We start from the raw sequence: 25,853 nt of genomic DNA on the forward strand, positions 1-25,853 counted from the left end.
GACGTGATACGATAACACCGTCGCTTTTAGTGCTTGCTCGTTCGTTCCTGAATAGCTTGAAATCCTTTAAGTGTGACATAATCGCTCAATGTAGGAATGCCAACGCTCAGATGAGCAGATGCGACTAAGTTGCAGAGGGTACAGTGTATGAAGACATTTTTGGGAAAAAATAAGACTTACTTGAACTTTTGGTTAATTTTCAGGTGGATTTTGGATGTGCAGGAAAGAAAGAGGGCGCACCAACTCTGTTGTAGGTGTTGAAGGTACAGTGCCCTCCATAATAATTGGCACCCCCGAAAAAGATGTGTTTTTTCGCTTCTAATATTTGTTTTTTAATTCAAATAATATGGGACCTTAATGGGAAAAAAAGAAAAAATCCAACCTTCAATACAAGTGGGGGAAAAAATCCCACATGAAGAAAATATTATTTGACATTAAATAATGTGTGTCACAATTATTAGCATCCCTGGTGTTAATACTTTGTACAACCCCCTTTTGCCAACTAAACAAGGTCTGGGGACTGAGATGGCCATGGGAGGAGCTTGATTTTGTGTCTGGTGAACCATTTCTTTGTAGATTTGGCCATATGTTTAGGGTCATTGTCTTGCTGAAAGACCAAGTGACGACCCATCTTCAGCTTTCGGGCAGAGGGCAACAGATTTTGATTTAAAATGTCCTGGTATTTCAAAGCATTCATGATGCCATGCACCCTAACAAGGTTCCCAGAGCCTTTGGAAGCGAAACAGCCCCACAGCATCACTGACCCTACCCCCTACTTCACAGTGGGTATGAGGTGCTTTTCAGCATGCGCATCTTTCGTGGCACGCCAGACCCACTTAGGCTACGTTCATACTACAGGTCTTAATGCACGAATCCGATTTTTTCGTGTTTTTCCGACTCGAGTGAGGCATTAACTTGACGGTCTGAACGTGACAAGTCCCATAGAACTGGACCATTTCAAATCCGATCTGGGTCACTTTCGTATGTGGTTCAAATCCGATCTGGGCCACATTTTTCCAGACTGTCGCAGCGGTCTGTACTGTCCAGTCTCCGGAATCGGAATTCATGCACTAATTACGTCAGCAAACAGCAAGAGGCACGAAGGACGGCAGCGATGCAGGCATTAGCGCCTAGCTTGAACTCTGCTTTTAAGCACGAAGCGGGATTGACCACCCACGTCATTTCACGCACACACGTCAAGGCTTATGTGTGTGCGTGTATGCGTTCTATCAGTCCATATAAACTTTGAAAATAAAACTAAACGTGGATTATTAATGTCTGTTATTTGTGTCCTCTTTTTAACGAGCTAAATATGATAATCCCTGGAATGACGGAAGACAGCCAACATGTATGGTCATTTGTTTTGATGCTTCTGCGCATGCGGGTCCTCTTGCTCAGCGCGTGTCGGACTGTGAATTAGTGCGCATGCGTAATACTTGAATGGTCTCAATGGACAAAGGCTGCCAAAAAAAGATATGACAAAAAATCGGATTTGTGCATTAAGACCTGTAGTATGAACGTAGCCTTAGTGTTTGTTGCCAAAAAGCTCAATCTTGGTCTCATCTGACCAAAGCACATGGTCCCAGTTGAAGCCTGGGACTGTGTGTATTTTTGTGTGAGACCAAGATTGAGCTTTTTGGCAACAAACACTCTAAGACATTCGTAAGTAGAGGTAAGAGCTATGATAGAAAAAAACAAAACCAAACAAAACCCACGTTTTTGGCAGTGAATGAGTTAAAACCGGTAACCAGCACATGCTTAGTCTAAATGGAGTTCCAGGACATAGACAGGTCCGAGTGAGCTTCGTTTTGCTTTGACCGCATTTTGATTGCATCATTACACCGTGCGCCGTACCCGCCTTGTCATTATTGTTGATTGTGCTCTTCATTAAAGGTGCACCTAGGATAAATGCTTAAATATAGTGGAATGATGTAAGTAATGGCATGTCAGGTTATTAAGTTGTCAGCTTTATTAAAAAACTGGAGAAAAATCTCATTCTGTTGCTTTATGAGATTGAAGGCCTGCCTCATTTGAGAGTATGTTACTTCATTGCGTTATTCGGGGGGGTGATAGGGGTGCATTTAAAGGTCAAAGTGGAGGGGCAGGGAATGCCTCGCCCCTCCAGGACATGTCTTAGCCCGTCACTGCGAGCAGACGTGAGACGTCACATGTGAGTCGAGTCCTAGACCATTGTCATGTAAGTAATTAACTATTAGGCTAACACAAAAATGCCCATTTAACTCAGTCCTTGACATTGATGGCAACAGACGTCAAGTTGACGTCACCGTTCGATGATGCGATTGACGTCCAATCCATTTGGACTGGGAGGATTGGCAGTGATTATTTGATCAACATTCTTTGAAGACCCCTCTGCTGTCTTTCTATTGGTATGCACCATTCATAATAGAGCAGCAGGTAGGGGGTCTCATTAGGGCCTGGGGGTCGTGTTGTTTAGATGGTGGGTAGGATTTAAATGTGGGGTAGGTGGCGTGTGTAACCCCCACCCACCACCCTAACCCACCCAGGTTTCCGGCTAGCACCGCGAAGTAATCCCCTCGCGGGAAGCGACTTCCTGTGTCATCTGTCACCACTTCCTGTCTGTGAAGAGAAGGCAATGACAGCGTGCAGGTGTGTTAACACCCCCCCCCCTCCCTAGTTAAAAAAAAAAAACTAACGTTGTACTATGTGGGGAAAAAGCACTTAGATAATTACAATATTTTTCAGACTATACTGTAGGTCGCAGTCGTGTACAACTCACACCAGCCGGGTTGTCGGCTGTCAGTAATTTTTTATTATTCATTCATCTTCTGTTTTAGTACTTTTTTTTTTAGATTCAATATATATATATATATATATATATATATATATATATATATATATATATATGTATTTATTTATTTTTTTTTAACAATGTTGCTGCTTTCTGGTAAAATGAGAACATTGCCGACATTGGCATTCATTTCATACTGTTGCTGTTATACAATTTACAGTCCCTGACAAAAGTCTTGTCACTTATCCATTTTCTAGAAGCAATTGCTAATAACCTGACTTTTAATTATTCATTTGGTTTCAGAAATGGCTCATATGAAAGCTAAGACCCTCCCAAATGATGTTGAATGTACAAAATTATATTTGTTTTCCTGAAAAAAGATTCATCATTTAATGAAGACATAAAGGTCCAATTTTGGCAAGACAAAGGTTTTGTCACCTACAGAAAGTAATGTGAAAATTGAACAAAAAAATGTAATTCAAATACAAAAATATGTTACATAACATAAGCGAATTAAGTAGTGGGGCTGTGAGATCCAACTTTAAATGACTGCATTTATTTAAAATTTAATTAAAATATATCAGTTATTTTTTGTGATTTAAAAAAAAAGTATTTTAACATTATACATACAGTGGGGCAAATAAGTATTTAGTCTACTACTAATTGTGCAAGTTCTCCCACTTGAAAATATTAGAGAGGCCTGTAATTGTCAACATGGGTAAACCTCAACCATGAGAGACAGAATGTGGAAGAAAAAAAAACAGAAAATCACATTGTTTGATTTTTAAAGAATTTATTTGCACAGCATGGTGGAAAATGGTTGAGGTTTACCCATGTTTACAATTACAGGCCTCTCTAATCTTTTCAGTAGGAGAACTTGCACAATTGGTGGTTGACCAAATACTTATTTGCCCCACTGTACTTATGTTCCAATTTGCTCATATGTTTTGAAAAATATCTTGTTCAATGGAAAAAAAATTTTTTTTTTTTTTTGAAAACCCCAAATACCTCAAAGTAACACATTTTAGAGCTGTAATTGCAATACCGTGATACCGTAAAACCGTGATATTTTGGCTTAAGGTTATCCTACTGACAGAATCTCATACCGGCACATACACACTAATTGTGTACACGTCCGTTCAAAAGGACACGCATTTAAAAAAAAAAAAAAACACTTAACACAAAACGAATGGTGTTCAAACGTCCATCTAGTCTGATCAATATGTAAATTCACTAGATTAAATTTGCCTAATTTGCTTCACAAAAGTCCGCTAATTTAAACATTACGAATGCTAACGTGTTTACAATTCTCATAACAAAACGCTCACCCACACCTCCACAAACTGTAGCTCTAAACTTAATTACAAATGCATACACAAACAAATATTAACTGAAACAATTTACAGCCTCATGTGGGCCGAACCAGAGCGCAGCTATCCTGTATCCATGTGAGACGTCTGAGTGCTCCTGTATGGAAGCATTATTGAACGACAGTCCAGCCAGATCCAACGCTGCCAACAGAGGGCAGTGTATCCTCCACCATTAAAATAATTACAATACTTTTGGACTTTTTGGATAGTTATTTTGACATTGTAAATGGTTAATTCCAATTTACGCGAAGCTCGGTTTACGTTGCAGGAACTCGTTCGTCACCCGGGGACTACCTGTATTTAGTATTTGATGATTTTTGTTATGTCCAAATAACCCTTCAAAAAGATCTCAAAACATGACATATTTTCTCATTACACTTTAACATTTTCCCAAAACTCTTCCAGTTCTTTCAAACAGCTTAGTGGTTTTAGCGCCACCTGTTGCTTTACGTGATTATTTTCAAATATGCCTCAAATTCTTCCATAGTGATACTATATAAGAAGATAAAGTACAGCTTCACGACCTGCTGGTCTGCTATTACAGAGCCTGTGAGAAATTTCCTAAGAATTATGCAAGCGGAACCAGCGCGCGTAAATCCTCGTCCGACGTCTGTCTTCACGTGACGAAAAGCGATCCCCCAAACAATGTAACCTATCCCACCTGGCTCAGTCTTCGGACCAAAAGTCTTTGTTCTCACATTAACGCGTTGAGGGCGGACCATCCTTTATCCGTGACAAACCGTCAGGCAACTTTTAGGGGGCCAAAACTCAAATCGCGCAATAGCTCGCGGGTCCGACGGCATTATTTTATGAGCCTTGGTAATGAAACCCAACCGGGTCACGCGCATTGACTGACATTCTCCTCACCTGTCACTCATGCACCCCTTGCTGTTTTACTGTACATATATTACACACATTCTTCAATGAGACTGGAGCTGTCATCATGTCACGCCACATGTACTGATTTCATATTAAGTAGGACTGTGCACTGTTTAACTCTTTCAATGCCATTGGTGGCGATAGAAGTCCAATCCATTTGGACTGGGAGAGGCTAGCAGCGATTGTTCGGGTACAGAGTTGATAGCAGTAATAGAAAAAAATAAAAATAAAACACATTTTGGGCAGTGAATGAGTTGATATACTTCAAATTTCTGAAATGTTTTGAGTGAACACAATTATTCACACAGTTGACATTAAATGGAATTATATTAGCACATTTCTATAGTAATAACATTTTAGTTAATAACTAGAAAATGAGTATTTGCAATGATTGTACACACAATTGACATTAAAATACAAAATTATACAAGCACATCCATTAATATTGTAGTAATAAACTGTAGTAAATATAATCAATAACTAAAATCTAATGAGTAATAATATAAATGATAAATCAAATGAGTATTCATAACTAGTGTTTTTTTCATCAACTATGACAATAACGAAACAATTTCGTCAACGGACACTTTTTTTCATGACGATACGATAAACGTAACGAGACGGATGCAAGTTTTTGTCTGACGAAACGAAAATGCGCAATAGTTTCCGTCATGTTAAGAATGAGTGACATTTTATGTGTAGTTAGCCTGCATCGTAGTAGCGTCTGGTTGTGTCACTCGGGACGTTCTGCGCCCTCCTACCCCCCAAGAAATTACAAGTGTATTCTCCAGTTACTCCAGCTTGCACACACGGTAATATTTGTTTTCTTATCTTGGTCAGAAATGATACACAATGCTGCTTTAGCCTTTAAAGGTCTGTGCTGAGTGAACATCATTTATTAAATGTAACTTGTAGCATTAGCATAGCATTTGCATTAGGCTAACGCTAACAGCGAGCGTTCTCTTAAACCCTCAGGCAACTTTTTTTTTTTTTTTTTTTTTTTTTTTACATTTCATGGTATCCACGTGGGTATAATTCTTCGAAAATAATGTACTGTTTTCCAGCTAAGTGTGTATTATCACCAGACACTACAATACGTGCTTGTCTGTCAATGTTCATTCGAAATAGTTGGAAACCTTTATTTATTTATTTAATTTTGGAGTATTTTAAAAAAAAACAACAGATGACAATATTATAAGTAAACGTCGACTAAAACTAGATTAAGACAAACACCTTTTGAGATGACTAAAATAAGACTAAGACTAATTAGTATTATCGTCCAAAAGACTATGACGATAATTAAAAGGGCTGCCAAAAACAACACTGTTCAAAATCAACAAAAAAGTCCAGATAAAATTCAACTTTTCAACTGTAATGGTATGTTTAAATTAGGGTTGTTCCAATCGTGTTTTTTTGCTCCCGATCCGATCGTTTTAGTTTGAGTATCTGCTGATCGCGATATTTCCCGATCCGATTGCTTTTTTTTTTGCTCCCGATTCAATTCCAATCATTCCCGATAATTTTTCCCTATCATATACATTTTGGCAATGCATTAAGAAAAAAATGAATAAAACTTGGATGAATATATACATTCAACATACAGTACATAAGTACTGTATTTGTTTATTATGACAATAAATCCTCAAGATGGCATTTACATTATTAACATTCTTTCTGTGAGAGGGATCCACGGATAGAAAGACTTGTAATTCTTAAAGGATAAATGTGACTTTGTATATTGTGACTAAATATTGCCATCTAGTGTATTTGTTGAGCTTTCAGTAAATGATACTGTAGCCATTTAAGTGTTCTGCCCAAATGCATGATGGGAAGTGCAACCATGACTGTGCGTAGTGGCACCAATTGATATATCTTCTATGCGTTGGGAAGTAACATAGGGTGTTAAGGAAAACATCAACCACTACCGTTCTTCCCCACATTGCTTCCCACGATATTTCTAATTGTTGAGAGAGGGATTTTAAGGCTTTAGCCAATTAAAAAGAGACTCCAAAGACTGCCAAAATTCTCTCTACTCATTTTACGCTGCCTGTTAGCTCTATATATAGGTAAAACGGCGCCATTATAGATTGAACGCGACAATGCGTGAGTGGGTCGTGCAGCGCATGCGTTGATTGCATTAAATATTTTAACGTGATTAATTTAAAAAATTAATTACCGCCGTTTACGCGATAAATTTGATAGCCCTACTGTAAGCCAAAACTAAAGACTCTGGGTGAATGTAAGACATTTTGTCTTTAACGTTAAATACAATTAGAAAACGATTTAATTAAAAAATATACATATATTAAAAAAAGGCATGTCCGATATTTTTTTGCCGATTCCGATACTTTGAAAATGACGTGATCGGACCCGATCGATCATCTTTAGTTTAAATGCTTAATATGATGAAAAAAATGTGAATGTAAAAATGTGTGTTCTGTTTGTTTTTGACCAATCAATCCCCTTTACGCCTACAAACTGGACCCCCTGGATGCCCGGGTGTGCATGCAACCCCAGAACCCCTCTGAACTCCTTCTCTGACTCTTCCAGCTACTCTGACACACATTTGCCATTAAAATACTTAATTATATAAGCATATTTAATAATATAGTAAATAATTAGCAATAAATAGGTGCCTCATATAATCAATGATAAATGAGTAATTATAATAATCGTAAATAAAACATGATTCGAATTTGATATATCACTTTCCACATAAACTTACTAACTTAAAGGGACAGGTACGCCATCATCATAGGGCAACAAATAAATGTCATGTGTAAAATGCTTAATACAATTATGAAAATTAAAATACACATGATCAAAACGACTCGTGTGATGCGAGTGATGTTCGGTAATTGCAGTAGTTGTGAAACTCTTCTTTTTTTGTCGGTAGGATTGTTTTGTTACGCCCCCCGGTGGCCAAGTCACACACAACAGGAGTTGCAATAGCGTACCACACGCAACACGTCACTTTTGCTCATTAATATTCATGACGTTAGCAACTGTTGCTAGGGTGGTTAAGCTCTCGTTTGTCCGTCATGCTAGATGCATGGAAATATTACCATTTACCATAAACGAAATGTTTACTAAGCTAAACCTACAAATTCTGTCCGAAAATGATGTCCGTGGTGCCAAATTCTCTAGTAAAGATGTGGAAGAACATACAAATGTTCAGTTAAAGAGATGGCTTGAGTGTCGAGGGCTGAAAAAGATGGGAAAAAAGAGCCGACCTGATCCAGAGGTAGCTTTTTTATCGACACCTTTTTCTTGTGTGCATTGCCTTACGCCACTGACAATGACATTCTCCTGTTTCAACAAGCTATCCTTGACCACCATATGCTCAGTATTTCTTGTATATTATATCCTCTGTTTATCATACGTCTCTGACCGTTCTTGGGGGTCATTTATATTGCTATTTTTGTGTAGCGATCGCAAATGCTACTCAGTGACAGACACTTCTAATTTTTTCATTAATAGCAAATCTTAATTCTATTAATTTATTTACACTTCCCCTTAGAAAGGTTGCTTCTTTAAGACAGAAAAGGTAAAGCTGTTAAGTCTACCTAGAGCTTACCTGTAGCCATGAAGAGGCTTACTATACAAAAAGACCAAGGCCTAACACGGCTAATTTATTTAAATATCCGTATTTTAGACGAATAGGCCTACATGACTGTTGTGATATACTAATAAAATTTTATTTTTTTTCAGGTCATTCATTGTCAGACAGAAGCAGCACGGCAAAACGCCACGCTAAAATATAAGTAAAAATATCAAAATGGCTGACTTCTTCGGGGCAGGATTGTCGATCAGTAGGACCATCGCCCCCAACAAAATGTTTACTGAATATGAAGGTGAATGTCTTCACCTTGCTGGTGTTAAACTGGTCTTTTGGACGTTCGCACAAGTTAATCCATTGTTCACATTTTTTCCCTCCGAGTTTTTGGCTTTGGGAAACGTATAAAGAAAACATCCTTCAAGAGTCGTTTCTACAAGTTCCATAGCAGCATTGTTTAATCTGCATGTTCTTTTTTCAAAGATGACCGAAAACAAGCAGTAATAGCATTGGTTGTATGAGAGCGCGCTTATATGTTGACCCTCTTCCGGTTTACGATGGTGACGTCACGCAGCCTTGCGGTCTGAAAATAGCATTCATGCGGTACACTATTAAATATTTATGGTGCAGAAACTGTTTGAATTTGATTTTTGTGTTTATAATTATACATTTTTAAAAATCAAAATCATAAAAGACTGCTTATTTTTCACGTTTTTTTTAATGATTTAATGACATGTTTAATGACATGTTTTTTTTCAAGTTTTTAATTACTTTTGGAGTTTGGGAACAAATGACACTCCTATTGGTCCTACATAGAAGGTATTTTCAGTAGACTTATAAGGTTAGAATCAGCGATTAAGTTGTAACGAGTGACATTTTTTTTCCCCGAGGTGTGAACTTGGGAATGTTACGACAACATCCCGCTTTGTTCCCCGATAATGGCACAAAAGCCGGCCTTTGTGGGAGCGGGGGCAGAGTTGGTTTGTTCCCACATCTTCAGATGGCAATATTTTCATCGCAGCCCAGGAGGGGAGCGCTCCTGATGCCAAGCGTCCATTGTGCTGCTCAATTAATTCCCCTTTTCACGCAGCGCCTGAGTGGACTCAATTATCCCACCGCCAGAGACATTGTCAGACGCTCTTCCGTAAAGGAGCGAGTGTTCCACATGTGTGATGTTCAGGAACAGGTGCAAATATTCCCGACAGGTCCACTTCAAACGGGGTTTAGACAAAAAGCTGAACTTGTGAACTGGGGCGGAGATAAGGGGGGGCGCTTAGAGGGCCGATTGGGGGCGACAGGCGGAAAATGTCTCTGTTTTACACTTTGACAACTTGCAGCCACTTGACTGCAGACAATCCGATAGGATTATTTGGAGGGGGCTTTATTTGGAGTGATCATAAAAGCGACAGAATGTAAAAATGGTATTTATAAGAATCATAAAAAGGAAAGACAACACAGATCCAATAAAAAACGCCTTTATTCAAAAGTCAATGCAAGTTTAACCCTTTATAGGGCACTTGTTTAACTTAACGATAAGACAATGATCGCTGTCAGCCCTCCCTATCAAAATGGCTTGGATGTCTAGCGCCGTCAATGGTAGCTGAAATACTGTTGTGTCAATGACTAATATGTACCGCACTGTAAAAGACCATGCCAGCAGTATTAAAAATTATGATTAAAAAATATAATTATTAGAGATTTGGCATCTACATGTGGATACGCTTTAGCATATCAAATGTGGCCAACATGAACCAAAAATGTAATGTCCAGGTTAAGTTTTTAATTGCCAAAAAGAGTCCTTTGCCTGATAAAGGGTTCAATTTAAAAATATATAATATATACACAGTATGAAAATAATTTCTATACATTTTTCTTCCCCAACAGGACAAGTGTTTTGATTACAAAGTGTGATTTTGCAACACCATTGAGGATTTTTTGCATCTTTTTCATAAAATACAAAACGACTTTAAATGAGAGATAAATTATTTTTAGAAAAATCCACATTAAACTTCAGTTCCTTCCCGGTTGTATATGAGGTTGTTGACAGTAAAGTGATTGCTGAGGTTGTAATAGTTCATTCTTCCGTCGGAGAATATGGAGGGCGAATAAGAGCCCAGTCCGGACATGCCTTCACGGGTTTGGGAAAACTCCGTGCCAAAGTCCCGCTCGGGGACCCTGGACGAGGCTTCGGGTCCGCCGGCCATCAGCGTGTTGACGCCGGATACGAAGCCGGCGAAACACGGACTGTGCTCGGCCGAGTTGGGCGGCGACGAGCGGGGCTCCGTGGAGGCCGGCGAACCGCGAAGGCTTGGCGGGGACGAGCTCAGCAGGCTGGCCGTGTCGGAGAGCTTGTGCTGGGCGTCCGAGTCGGGCTTCTCGGCCACGGTGCTAATGTCGGCTCGCCGCTTTCTCTTGCGCCGAAAGTTGCCGTTGTCGAACATTTTCTCGCAGTTGGGGTCTAGCGTCCAGTAGTTGCCTTTACCTAGGAGTAGTGAAGAAAATTACTTTTATTTTTTAATTTGCTTTCGAAAAGTAAGTTAGCTAACCGCAATTAGCTACGCAAGAAATTCATTGTAAAATCGTGGCATTCAATAAACCTGGGAATTTTCATGTTTGAGTTTAATAGAGACTAGCCGCACTCACCGGGGTCATCCTCGTCTCGAGCCACCTTCTTGAAGCAGTCGTTGAGGGACAAGTTGTGCCGGATGGAGTTCTGCCAGCCAGCTTTGCTTTTCTTGTAAAAAGGGAAATTATCAGCCACGTACTGGTAAATTTGACTCAGGGTCAGCTTCTTGTCCTGCGCGTTCTGGATAGCCATGGCAATCAACGCGGAGTACGAGTACGGGGGTCGGACCATCTTGAAGAGCTCCTGCTGGCTTGAGATGGACAGCCAGCCCAGGTCGGCGCCTCCGAGCCCGCTAGGCGCCGTTAGGAGCTGCCGGTGGCTGCCGGAGCTGAAGCCGGGAGACTGGAGGAAAGTTGAGCCGCCGCCACCGCCGCCTCCTCCACCGCAGCCGGCGGGCAGGTAGGGCGAGGCGGGGGAGTTGTTGAGCCACAGGTAGGGGTTGGTGGGCGGGGCGGCGTAGTCGCTAAGGCCGTAGCCGGCGGGGTGGTTGGGGGGCCTTTGAGGGTGATGCAGGTGGTGGAGGTTCTGGTGCTGGTACACGCCGTAGTTGTCACAATACACCGCCATGTCCAGGAGGTCGTGTGCGGGATGGCTGCTGCTGCTCTGCTGGCTGGAAGCTTGCTGCGGTCCAAAGGCGTTCATAATCCACATAAAAACCGTCCAAGCGCTCCGGACTGCACTGAACTCTCAACCCGGCGAGGGAGGCGTATTTATGGGCAAGGGGCCAGGTGGAGCCCCCGGGAGATTTTTTTTCTTTTTTTGAAAGGGGATCGGTCACACCTCCTTTTTTCAATCGAGCCCAATCTGCCTTTCAATGGGCACAGATAGCATCTACATCTTATTATGATAGCATCTCTTTCAAGCAAAGAGAGCCTCACTTTTTACTTTGCTTTTTAGAGGAGCCAATGTGGAGCCAATATAATTAGATCATAATGAAAGAAAAATGCTAAATCACAAATCAGTGATTAAAATGGCACATGATACAAAGTGGCTCAATTATATTAGTTACAATTTTGTTTTGCTTCAGTTGAGCACATTTACAGCACCAACGCAGGTTTTTTTTGGATACATTAAATAGTAAACAGCAAAATAAACAATTATAAATAATATCTTTCACAGCCATATACTATTTTTTGTATCCCTTTTAATTTTCGTCTTAGTCTTTTGGATGATAATATTTATTAGTCTTAGTCATATTTTAGTCATCTCAAAATGTGTTTGTCTCAAGACTAATTTCGCCTAGTTTTAGTCGACATTGAATGGAAATGTTTTCAAATGTAAAATAAAAAATTATACCCACCTGAACGTCACGAACTGTATGTATAAAAAAGTCGGAGAGTTTAAGAGGACGCTCGCCGTTAGCAATAGCCTGATAATAAGGCGAACGTGAATGCTATGCTAACGCTACGAGTTACATTTAGTGTGTGATGATCACTCAGCGCAGACCTTTAAAAGACAAATCTTAGCGTGTGTGTGTGTGTGTCTCAAAACAAGCAATGAGGAGACTGGAGATGACACGAGTGCGTAAGTTGGGGGGTGCGCCGAACGTCACATGAGTGACACAAACAGACACTGCTACGATGCAGGCTAACTACACATAAAATGTCATGCAGTGTGAACATGTGACAAAAATTATGGCGCATTTTGTTCTCTTTCTCATATTTTAATAATTTTAAAATGGGTTCTTCGTCTAGTTTTAGTCGGCAATTCTTAAAATGTTTTCGCCAATAGACATTTAGTCCATGAAAAAAAAAAAAGGTTTCCAACAATTTCGAATTAACATGACAGGCGAGCACATAAATGTAGAGTCTACAAGGACTTCATGATGATAATACACACTCAGGAGGAAAAGAGCATTTTACTTGCAGTTAATTAAACTCAACTGGACGCCACGAACTGTATGTAAAATGTTTTCACTGAGTCACCACGCTAAATGTTAATGCTAACTCTACGCTAACACAAACGCTATGCTAACGCTACAAGTTAGTTTAGTGCATGATGACCACTCAGCACAGACCTTTAAAGGATAAAGCAACATGGCATATATAGCCAAGATAAGAAAGCAAAACTTCCCACGCAGCACCTGACACATAGGTTTCACAATATGAGCCTGAAATGGGCGAAAGGTATCATTGCATGTAATTGACTTATATATATATATATATATATACATATATATATATAAAAGTTGTAAAGCAATAAAACTGCAACAAAAATAAATGAAATGAACAAATAATATATTTTTACAATGGGTCAAAATTATTTTTCGAAAAGATCATGTGACTAGTAAACGGTCATTTGCTTTGCATGTAATTTTCACCCCAAAAATTAGAGGAGGGCAATTTTATTTTTGAAATGATTTTTTTCTTTGATTGAATTTTTGTTTTGTTTTTTTGATTGAAGCAACTTTTTAGGGGGGATTAAATGATTTAGACAAATGTCCTACCCATAATATGGCCCAAACAAAAAAAGGATTGCTTCAGTCAAAGTAAACTTTTGCAATTAAAAATAAAGTGTTCAAATGCAAAATTTCCAATGTCAAATATTTTTTTCGCATTTAAAAAAACTTTTTCCATGATTGAAATTGTTCTTTTTTTTAAAAAAATTTTTAAATTTATTTTTATTTTTTTTTGGTTGAGCAATTTTTTATTTTTTATATGAATAATACAGACAAAAATGACCTAGCCAAAATGTGGCTCAAACACAAATCAACATTACTTCAATCAAAAAAAAAAAAAAAAAAAACTTGGCTTCAACCCCCCCCCCCCAAAAAAAAAAAAACAAAAAACAAAGAAAAATAGCTTTCACATGCATTTTTTGAGTTTTACATTTTTTTTTTAATTGAAGCGACTTTTTTGGGGGTTGAAAATATATATTTGGATTGAAGCAACTTTTTTTTTTTTTTAATGGAGCAACTTTCAATTTTTGACTGGGGTAACTACATTGGCACGACACCAGCCGACATACCATATTCAATGGATGACGATCTTGGCAAAAAGACTTTTAGACAATTTAGGTTATCTTCACTTTCAATGCATATTTTACATCACTAGTTGTAAATAACATTGCATAAAACACATAAATGACAGTATCAAAATATTTAACCTGAATGGCCTGTTATATATTTATTCAAATTTGATAGTCATTTTTAGTTCTGATTTTTTTTCTTAAAAGTGTGCTTGGTTTGTATTCAGTTTGTAGTTGAAATGAAATTAATTTTTGGGCGTTATTTTGAACTAAATGAAATTATGAAACAACTTCAAATATTGATATCTTTGCTTACACATACCAAAAAAACACATTTTCCTTTTGTCAAATCTTCAACATACAGGTTAAAACGATTAAACATAATGAAAGCAAGCTATTTGTTTCATCAAGAATATCCTGACTTAGAAAAGCCAATATGTACAGAGAGAAAAAAGGAAATAAACAACAATGTTAGTGTCTTAAACCTTTTTTTTTTTTTGTTCTGTTAGTGGTCAAAATAAGGAGTCAGCACACAAGTTTTGCTTTAAAAGTCCATACAATGTGAATATTTATTCAGAAGTGGTGGCAGTAGTGAATTTCGAGCAGTTCCTATTGCAAATCCTACACTTTTTTTAGTAAGCCGCTTTGCGCACGCCAAACTTTTCACCAGTCACTCGTCAGCCCTTTTTTTGTTGTTGTTGGTTTGTTTCTTTTGTAAAAATGCCACTTGGGGTCTAATAATGCGTTAATACAAAGAATCACGTACAAAAAAAATAAATTCATATATACAAACCTCTGTACAATACATAGTGGGACTGATGAAGGTAAAAACTCAAAAGGATCGCAATGAGGTATTCATTTTGTCAATGTGGGTCAGGAGTGCCAGGAATGTGCGGATGTGTTTGTGGGGGGCAGCCACCATTTTGAGGGCGTCTTTGTGCTTACTGTACAATTCCCGAATCGATGGATGTTTGCTTCCTGGTGGTCTTGGGCGGTGGCGGCGGTGGCGTCTTGCTAGGTAGCGGTGGCGGTAAATGCTAGGCCGAAAACGTAATACAAATAAGGAATTAAATGAATTTGGACTTTTTTTGCATGAAAATGAGCATAGAAGGCGTACGCACCCGTTGATGTGGGGGCGGCGTGGTGGTGGCGATAGTGGCGGGGGTGCTGGAGTCGTGATTATCCAGAAGGTTGCCGTAGTCAGCAGTGCTTCCTTTGACGGGAAGAGGAGGCGGGACTTCCACTTTGTCAGCGCAGCCAATCCCGTTCACTTCCAGATCTGAACATGACAACAATAGCGTTGTTTTTCGTGAATGAGCTTTAAACAAAATTTGTTAACTCTTTCGCTAGATGCCCAATTTGTTAACATTGTTCTGTTATCCAATTAAACATGTTAATTCGTGTATAGTGATCCCTCACTTATCGCTGTTAATGGGAACAAGAACCAATCGCTTAAAGCAGTGCTTCACAAATAGTGGTAAAAATTGGTAAAAATGACAATTCTAGATTTGAAAATGTATCTTAAAAAGTTTTACATAAATAACACAAAAAAAGAAAATGAAGTGTTATTTCATTTTTGAACTATTTTACACAAAATGTGAAAGTTTAAGTTACATATTGCTTTTCTTACCAAAACCAAATAATAAAACTTAGCAATAATTAAAAGTTGACGATTAAAAAGTACAAAATAAGCACAAATTGTTCTAAAAAATAGACTAGTTATTATTTAATTTGCTAGTTCTATACACATAAAACATTAGTGAAATGCATTTTTAAAAATTATTTAATATATTAAAGCACACTTGGTCAATTTTCCGTTTTGGTTGATTTAAGCGATGCCGGTGGACAAAAGCGGTAGTGTTTTGCCTTAAGGAAGCGCTTCCCATGATCAATAGCGTACAGGTGTTGTAAAACCATCAATCTAGTGCTGCAACGATTTAATCGATTGACTCAAGTAATTCGATTACAAAAAAAGCTTTGAATGAAATTTTGCTGCTTCGAGTATTCGTTCAATTAAAGTAGCGTTGTAATGGCTTGTGTTTGTGTGCACTACCCTCTAGTGGCAACAGTGAGTATGACAACTCATTTAACATGGCTGTATCCAGCTGCTCCCTGTTAAGACCAACATAAGGTAAGTTTTTGTTTGCACTAAAATGTTTTATAATGCATTTGTAATTTAATCCATAGGTATATTTAGTCGTTTTTTTGTGGGAATATGCATTTCAACGATTTGTTAAATGCATTGTAAAAAAAAAAAAAAAATGTTAGCATTTTCGAGCATTTAAGCTAGAGGACTTTTGCTATGCAGGTTAGCCAATTGTTCTTTTATTGTACTTAGATCTTCATTTATTTATTTTTTAAACCATTTGAGGCTAAGCTGTAGTATTTTATTTTTTTATGTTCCTAATCCGATTATTCGAACTATCTAGTTCATCGATTAATCAACTACTTAAATAATTGATAGCTCCAGCCCTACATCAATCAATCAAAAATCAATCAATCTCACGGTCGCCTGCAGATGGATTAAACAACATTTCTGTTTCCAGCGACTGTTTGAAGGACGAATAGTAATAAGGTAATGAATCCAGTTGTGGCTAAACAATAGCATATGACTGTTAGCAACCGTGTGGCTAACCCCCACCCGAACTCGTCAGGGAGGTGGGTCACACCAGCGAGTGAAAGCCTGGTCAATGTTTGTTCTGTTTATCCTGGTAGCCTCCCTTTTTTCCCTCCTCAGACAAAACATTTTGTCTCTTGTTGCTCAGCCATGTTTGCAGAATTTGACTTTATAATGAATAGGGAAAGGGCGAAGTGACATGGTATCGACATAGAGTTTCCAGGAAAAAAAAAGAGGCCTTCAAAGAAATGAACACAGTTCCCACAGTCAAACATGGCGGAGGTTCCCTGATGTTTTGGGGTTGCTTTGCTTCCTCTGGCACTGGACTGCTTGACCGTGTGCATGGCATTATGAAGTCTGAAGACTACCAACAAGTTTTTGCAGCATAATTTACGGCCCAGTGTGAGACAGCTGGGTCTCCCTCAGATGTCATGGGTCCTCCAGCAGGACAATGCTTCAAAACACACTTCAAAAAGCACTAAAAATGGTTTGAGAGAACGCACTAGAGACTTCTAAAGTGGCCAGCAATGAGTCCAGACCTGAATCCCATAGAACACCAATGGAGAGATCTGAAAATGGCAGTTTGGAGAAGGCACCCTTCAAATCTCAGAGACATGGAGCAGTTGGTCAAAGAAGAATGGTCTAAAATTGCATCAGCAGATTGTAAGAAACTCATTCATGGATACCGGAAGCGGTTATTCGCAGTTATTTTGTCTAAAGGTTGTGCTACCAAGGATTAGGCTGAGTGTGCCAATACTTTTGTCCGGCCCATTTTTAGAGTTTTGTGTAAAATGACAATGATTTAATTTTTTCTACATTCTCTTTTGGGTTTTTTCATTGCAAGCAAAATAAATGAAGATATTAATACAAAAGCATTTGTATTTGCAATTATTTTCTGGGAGAAATTGAGCATGATATGACAGAATTGCAGGGGTGCCAATACTTTTGGCCAGCAGTTCATGCTGTAAAGCAGTCAGCACATTTGTAGTTTTTTTTTTTTTTTTCTCTCTCTGAGTGGCAGGGTCCCTGCCACCCTCCTCAAAGTTAGTAAGTGCCGGTGAAAGCGACACAGACCATCTCAAGAGATAAAAGAGGTGTCATTCAACTAGTTGTCAATGGACATATTATCATAAATGTTATGAACCGAGTGTTGCTTTAAATGAATAATAAAATTAGCAAGGATTGAAGATTTATTTTTAAATGTTTCAGGTATTTTTTGTCTTTTAATTTTGAGCGGATTTAACTAAATAATTGTTTAATCAATTATAGTTACAGTGGTATGAAAAATTATCTGAACCTTTTGGAATTTTTCACATTTCTGCATAAAATCACCATCAACTGTGAGCTGATCTTTGTCAAAACCACATAGATGAAAAAACTGCGTATGCTTTAACTTAAACCACCCAAACATCTATAGTACGGCTGTCAAACGATAAAAATTTTGAATCGAGTTATTTACAGCTTAAAAATTAATTAATCGTAATTAATCGCAATTCAAATCATCTATAAAATATGCCATATTTTTCTGTAAATTATTGTTGGAATGGAAAGATAAGACACAAGATGGATATATACAGTCAACATACAGTGGGGAGAACAAGTATTTGATACACAGTCAATGGGAAAACCCATTGGCAGTGGATCAAATACTTGTTCTCCCCACTGTACGGTACATAGGGACTGAATTTGTTTATTATAACAATAAATCAACAAGATGGCATTAACATTATTAATATTCTCTTAACGTGATCCATGGATAGTAAGACTTGTAGTTCTTAAAAGATAAATGTTAGTACAAGTTATAGACATTTTATATTAACACCCCTGTTAATGTTTTCGTTTTAATAAAATTTGTAAAAATTTCAATCAAAAAATAAACTAGTAGCCCGCCATTGTTGATGTCAATAATTACTTACACAATGCTCATGGGTGCTGAGGCCTATAAAATCAGTCGCACCCAAGCGCCAGCAGGGGGGGGCAAAACTCCATAAAACACATTTAACATGTGGGCATTTCACTGTGCTGTCATTTAAATATGTCTGAGCGGGGCATGTGCGTTAATTCCGTCAAATATTTTAACGTGATTAATTAAAAAATTAATTACCGCCCGTTAACGCGATCATTTTGACAGCCCTAATTTATAGGTTTTCATATTTTAATGCAAAAGGTTCAGATACTTTTTCATACCACTGTATATCGATTGGTTAAAAATTAAAACATGTCAAACATGTTAATCATGACTTTTCAACCCACTTTTTTTCACTAAAAGCGATCGACGTGGCTGACATTGAATGATCGAGTTTTAGTACTATAGACAACGATAGACGTCCAATCCATTTTGACTGGGAAGGCCCCAGGGCTAACCCCTCCCATTCAAAATGGATTGGACGTCTATCGCTGTCAATGGCAGCCATTAAGTTAATGCAGGATGTCGAGGAAAAAAAAATAGAGGGAAAAGCAACTCACTGGAAACAGAGTGCAAGCTGAAGGAAAGCTTGCTGCGCGGCGTGATAGGCGGCGGTCCCGGCGAGGACGCCGCCGAGTTGGACGCGGGCGGTCCCGGCGACACGGAGAGTCGGCGGTCTCCCGCGATCTGGCTCAGCACTTGACTTCTTGGCCTCTGAGGCCGAAGCGGGCTGATCTGCGAGCCCCCCCAAAAAATCACACGTGAAAGTAATGTCTACGCAACCGACCGGAAGCGGTCTTCTACCGTCTCGGAGAGTATGACGGCTTCGGCGGGCTGCACGGCGATCTCGGTGGTCTTCATCTCCTTGTCGAAGATCTCCTGATGCTTGCTGTTGCGCTTCTCCTTCTTCTTCTCCCGACGCTCGCGTTCGGGCTCGTCGCGGTCCAGCTTGTCCTGCGACTTGGTGTGCAGTTTCTTGGGCAGCAGTGGTTCCAGCGCGAAGCTGTGACAACACGACTGGGTTATGACGCCATCTGCTGGTTGAGACGAGCGCTCTACTTATTTACCCGTCCGATCCGGGCCTGGAGGGGGAGTTGTCCGAGGAAACGGAAGTGACGGAGGCTACCGAGAGTGGCCGCTGCGAGGACGGCATGGTGAAGGAGCGGATCATGGAGTGTGGACGAGAACCGCGACGCTCGTCGACTGCCGGCTGCCAGTAACAAAAAAAAAAAAAAAAAACGTTGATTAAATACATCATCTTCGGGTATCTCACATATGAGTTTATCACTAGTAGACGTCCAATCCATTTGAACTGGAAGGGTGGCAGCGAATGAACGAATGTCATCCCTTCCACTTCAAACGAATTGAACGTCTATGGCAGTCAATAGTGCTGCAACGATTAATCGATTAACTCGAGTAGTTCGATTAGAAAAAAGATTCAAATTAAATTTTGCTGCTTCGAGTATTCATTTAATTAAAGTGGCGTTGTAATGGTTTGTTTTGAAAGTGTTTGAATTTAGTTTTATTGATTTGGGTGGATAAACTGCCCTCTAGTGGCAACAGTGAATATAACATAAATCATTTCACATGGCTGAAACCAGCTGATCCCTGTTAAGACCATCATAAGCTAAGTTTTTATTTCAGCTTATTTGTTGTAATTTGTCATTTTTTGTGGGAACATTTGTTTGAACCATTTGTTAAGAGCATTGTAAAATAATTTTTGAAAAAGTTAGCATTTTATAGCATTTAAGCTAGCGGATTTTTGCTATGCATTTTAGCCAATTGTTCTTTTGTTGTACATAGATCCTCATTTATTTCGTTTTTTAAATACCGTTTAAGGCTCAACTCAATTATTTCAATTTTTTATGTTCCTTATTTGATTACTAGATTATTCTAACTAACTAGTTCATCGATTAATCGACTACTGAAATAATTGTTAGCTGCAGCCTTATAGGCAAGAATAGGAATAAGAATTCCACCTACAAAGCTTTGATATTTCATGTCCAGAGTTCATACGTTTAAACGTTTGTACAATTTGTTAAAAGAAGAAATATGTTACACTGCAGTAAACATGCTCCTGTCACAGCTTCCTGTTGATTTCGGGGTATTTCAGGTCGCATCCTTTTGTTTTTGGGGAACTGAAAAGGAAGTGACTTAAGAATATCCCCAAATGAATAGGAAGTGACTCAAAATCAACTGGAACGAACCTGTAAATGCCCTAAAATGAACAGGAAGTGACCCCACAAAAGATTGGTTGTGACTGCACTGGTTTCAGTGCCATTGAGAGCGCTAAAAGTCCAATCCAGTCAAAATTAATTGGACGTCTCGCGCCGTTAATGGCAGACAATAAGCTAACATAGACACTATTCTGATGGGAGATTTTGGTAGCAACCTGTTGGTTCCTTTTATTTATTTATTTTAAAAGTTGCATTTTTAAAAAATGATAAATAGATTCTTGGTGGGACATTTAAGTATTGCGATAAATCCCCTTTTCGATATATTTTCACACCCCCAATTTACATACTCAGTACAAGGCATGTGCACTTCTGGGTTCCTCATGATACAATACGATTTGCGATACAAGGCTCACAATAACAATCTCACGATATGGCGATTAGGGCTGCAGCTATCGATTATTGTAGCAGTCGATTAATCAATGGACTAGTTAGTTTGAATAATCAGATAAGGAGCATAGAAAATTAAAATGCCTGAGCTGAGCCTCAAACGGTATAAAAGTAAAATAAATAAATGAGGATCTAAGTACAACAAAAGAACAATTGGCTAACTTCTACAGCAAAAGTCCATTAGCTTAGATGCTATAAAATGCTAACTTTAAAAAAAAATTTTTTTTTTTTACAATGCTCTGAACAAATCGTTCAAACACATATTCCAACAAGAAAACGGTGAGATATACCAATAAACTAAATTACGAATATATTTTAAAAAATACATTAGTGTAAACAAAAACTTAAGCGTCTATTGGTCTTAACAGGGAGCAGCTGGATTCAGCCATGTGATATGAGTTATGTCATATTCACTGTCACCACCAGAGGGCAGTGTATCCACCCAAATCAATAAAACTAAATACATACACTTTCAAAACAAACCAACACCACCACTTTAATTAAACAAATACTCGAAGCAGCAGAATTGAATTTGAATCTTTTTTCTAATCAAAGTACTCGAGTTAATCTATTACCGTAATTTCCGGACTACAAGCCACTACTTTTTTCCTTCATTTTGGGCCCTGCGGCGTGTGCAATGATGCTGCCAATTTGTGTATTTTTCTGACAGCCGCCAGGGGCGCTCGAGCATGGAATGTGGGAGTGAGACACGTAGAATATATGTGTGGAGGAAGACGCTAGTTTGCACTATTACCGGTAGTTTAACTTTGTGCGTTGTGCATCCACCTTTGTGCATGAGTAGAATTGGCATACCTGCATCATGGAAAATGCACAAAGAAATTCAATTGGCTATCCGAGTTGTATCGGAAGCTTTATTGATGAGCGGCAAGAGATCGTTTGCCAAGACTCGCCGCATGCAAAGAGCAGCTTTTGCACAGGTTTGCTGGGGGAGCCTGGCAGCGTGAAGCGCTTTGAAAGAGTCCGCTATCACCAACGGGTTTCGAAGGGGCCATACTGCTGCGTGACGAGGACAGCACGGGCTAGGAGTGAATTTGCCTCATTATGGAAGACATTGAAGGCGAAGCGAAGGAGCGACTGAGTAGGTGCGTGACGAAGTGCATTTGAGCGTCTTCATATCCGACACTGAGGGTGAAGACTTCCATGGTTTGAATGCACAGTAGGAAGATGAAGATTGCTAACCAAGACTTTTATGTTTTTTTTAACCAGCACAATTAGTGCTGCACCGCCATGCTGATGCTATGTAACTTCCGTGCCGCTGCTATATAACTGCCGTGTTTGCCGGCGCTGTTTGGAACGAAAAGTTAAGGTGTGTTATTAAAATTTTGAAAACTGTATATTTCTTTTTCAATGTCTTTTTCAATGTCTCTTGTTACTAAGTGGGCACACGCGGCTTATAGGCAGGCTTATGTATGTACAAAATGGTTTTTCCTTTAAAAATGTACTGAGTGAGGCTTGTAATCAGGGGCGCCCAATAATTCAGAAATTACGGTAATCGTTGCAGCACTAATGGCGATACAGCAATAATCGATACGTGTGTCACGAAATCTTTCTACAATATAAAATGTATAGATTTTACATCACTTTCAGTTGATTTTGGCTGACTGAACAAAAAGTGACCCGGGATTGTCCCCAAATTAATAGGAAGTGACTCAAAATCAACAGGGAAAAACCTGTAAATGCCCTAAAATGAACACAAAGTGACCTATAAATGTCCTTGAAACCTGAAGACTGGCTGTGAATGCTCCATTTCACTGCCATGGACGGCGCTAGACATCCAATCTAACTTCGACCCTCTCAGTCAAAATGGATTGGAGGTCTAGCGCTGTCAATGGCAATCAATATGTAAGCTAACACAGATGCTATTCTAGTGAAAGATTTTGGTAGCAACCAGTTGGTTCCTTTGATTTATTTTTTCATACAGTGAAACCTTTTCAAAAGGATATATCGATTTTTGGCAAAAGCATATTGATAACCTTTTGGGATATTAAGTATTCCAAAACTCAGTACATCAGTACTCAGTACATATTTAGTGTCCATATATCTTTATCCAATGTGTTTTTCCTTCTAAAAAAACAGCTGGTGAGCGTTGTTGTGCTGTATTCGTTCTATGCCAGAGGGTGGCGCAGTTGTATTTCTGTATTTTCCAGCTGTTGACACTTGACCGCCACGTTACATCTATTTTTTTTAACCATGTTTTAAAATAATATTTGCCTGAACAATGGAGCTATTTACTTAGAAATATCACGGTTGTCTGAAACGTGGTAATTTAATAAACTTTACTTTAATTTTATTAACTGTTTCAGTGCCATTGCCTATGAAAGACATCCAATTATGTGGCGTCCAATCATCCTCCTGGAGTTAATTTCAATTAGTTTATCACTAGTAGACGTCCAATTTATTCAAACTGTGAGCATGGCAGTTCATTCAATGACAACCCTCCCAGTTCAAATGGATTGGACGTCTATTGCTGTCAAATGCAATCTACATGTTCATTAATTTAAAATTATAGTTATTCATGGAATTGAAACATAAATTAAAAAGATAAATTATGTAGTGTAGGAATATTGTTAATTATTTTTTTTAATTATTCATTCATTCATCTTCCGAACCGCTTATCTTCACGAGGGTCGCGGGGGTGCTGGAGCTTATCCCAGCCGACAACTGGCAGGAGAAACCCTTCAACTGGGTTGCCAGACAGTCACACTATTATTTATTATTTTAATTAAAAAAATATTTTATTACGATAATTAATCGATGTTTATTTTTGTAATCATTGATTATTATTGTGTTTTTAATACTATTTAACATTCTTTTTTACTCATAAAATGATATTAAAATTTTAATAAAAATTAAACAATTTAAATGGATACAAACATAAGTAAATAGTTCTGGCCCCTCAAGATGCTTAAATCTAAGTTAAAATGCCTGACTTGGGTCTCAACGGTTTATAAAATATAAATAAATGAGGATCTAAGTACAACAAAAGAACATTTGACTAACTTGCATAGCAAAAGTCCGCTAGCTTAAATGCCATAAAAAGCTAATGTTTTTTTAAACAATGTTCTCGAAAAATGGTTTAAACACATATTCCTCCCCAAAATGGCTGAATATACCAATAAACTAAATTACGAATGCATTCAAAAAAACATTAGCTCAAACAAAAATGTTACTTATGTTGGTCTTAACAGGGAGCAGCTAGATTCAGCCATGTGAAATGAGTTGTGTCATATTCACTGCTGCCTCTAGAGGGCAGTGTATTCACCCATATCAATAAAACTAAATGCAAACACTTTCAAAACAAACCAATACAACAAATATTTGAACCAGCAAAATTAGATTCAAAGCTTTTTTCTAATTGAATTACTCGAGTGAATCGATTAATCGTTGCAGCACTAGACTGGATGTCTATGGATGTCAATGGTCTAATCCATGTTTTGTTTCAAGTCTCACCAGCGTCTTGACGCCATACTGCTTCTCCACTTTCTCCTTCAGCTGCTTGAAGCAGGCCTCCAAGCGGTCGTGGAAGGGCCGGAGCGCCTCAGTCACCTTGTCGCCGTGGATGCGCAAGCCCTCCGCCAGGTGTGGGATCTGCGGGGGTCCGTGACAGCATCAACATACATCACCAGAATGAGGCGGAGGTTGTTTTATGCTCCCATAATTCAGAAAATAAGTTGATTTTCTTTAAAAAAAAAAAAAAAAAAAATCCAGAATTGCTCATACTTCTTGGAATTTAAAGAGAAAAAAGATAAGTATTTAATTATTTAATAGTTGCCTTTCTCTAACAAATCTGCTCTTACAGAAACATATTTTTCCACCGGAAAATGACTTCAAATGTCACAATTGAATCCCGCTAATTTTCATGAAAACTAGTATCTTCTATAAAGTATATTCAAACTTTTCACTAAAAATATATTTCAAAATGTATTTACTTTTTTCAAAATAATTGTCTGAAATTAAAATTATTTAACACTTTTATTCATTTTTGGAAAACAGTTACTTTCTAATTTCTCCACAAATTTGGTAGATCAAATTACGTAATGTGCCCAACAAAATTCCGCTAGGTTAAATGCTACGAATGCTAACCTATTTACAATTCTCACAGCAAATCGCTCACATGTAACACCATAAACTGTAGCTGTAAACTTAATTATAGATACATACACAAACATATATTAGCTGAAACAACTTACAGCCTTATGTGGGCCAAACCAGAGCGCAGCTATCCTTTATCTATGTCAGTTTGCTTCTCAGTCATATGTGACAGTCCAGCCAGACCCAATGCTGCCACCAGAGGGCAGTGTATCCTCCATCATTAAAGAAAATACAGTACCTTTGGGATTTTTGGATAGTTATTTTGAGGTACATAAATTCAGGTTATGTCGCTAGTGTAGGAACGGAAGTCATTCGTAACCCAGAGACTACCTAATATTCCCCTAAAATATTCAAATTTCCTTACTTTGTTACTACTTTTTTTAAAAATAATTATGTATTGAAAAATGTCAACATAATTTTCCCAG

At 38.4% G+C, this 25,853-nt stretch overlaps 2 protein-coding genes across 2 annotated transcripts in view; both read right to left on the bottom strand.

Moving 5' to 3' along the window:
* Positions 1–8,687: 8,687 nt before the first annotated feature.
* Positions 8,688–13,217, bottom strand: foxi1 (forkhead box i1). The gene is made up of 2 exons (XM_057826653.1): positions 11,219–13,217; positions 8,688–11,057 (listed from the first exon to the last, which is right to left on the bottom strand). Exons 1-2 carry the CDS (start codon positions 11,850–11,852, stop codon positions 10,579–10,581), a joined length of 1,113 nt encoding a protein of 370 aa, XP_057682636.1. The 5' UTR covers positions 11,853–13,217; the 3' UTR covers positions 8,688–10,578.
* Positions 13,218–14,072: 855 nt separating this feature from the next.
* dock1 (dedicator of cytokinesis 1) overlaps positions 14,073–25,853 on the bottom strand; it is a 271,810-nt gene continuing 260,029 nt past the window's right edge. The window contains exons 47-52 of the mRNA XM_057826650.1: positions 24,787–24,924; positions 19,759–19,901; positions 19,496–19,694; positions 19,252–19,426; positions 15,290–15,447; positions 14,073–15,205 (exon numbers count right to left, since the gene is read on the bottom strand). Coding sequence (XP_057682633.1) covers positions 15,110–15,205; positions 15,290–15,447; positions 19,252–19,426; positions 19,496–19,694; positions 19,759–19,901; positions 24,787–24,924 — 909 coding nt within the window. The 3' untranslated portion in view covers positions 14,073–15,109. The remainder of the gene's footprint in view (positions 15,206–15,289; positions 15,448–19,251; positions 19,427–19,495; positions 19,695–19,758; positions 19,902–24,786; positions 24,925–25,853) is intronic.

This window comes from Corythoichthys intestinalis, chromosome 21 (assembly GCF_030265065.1).
Source record: "Corythoichthys intestinalis isolate RoL2023-P3 chromosome 21, ASM3026506v1, whole genome shotgun sequence".
In the NCBI taxonomy this organism is placed as follows: domain Eukaryota; kingdom Metazoa; phylum Chordata; class Actinopteri; order Syngnathiformes; family Syngnathidae; genus Corythoichthys; species Corythoichthys intestinalis.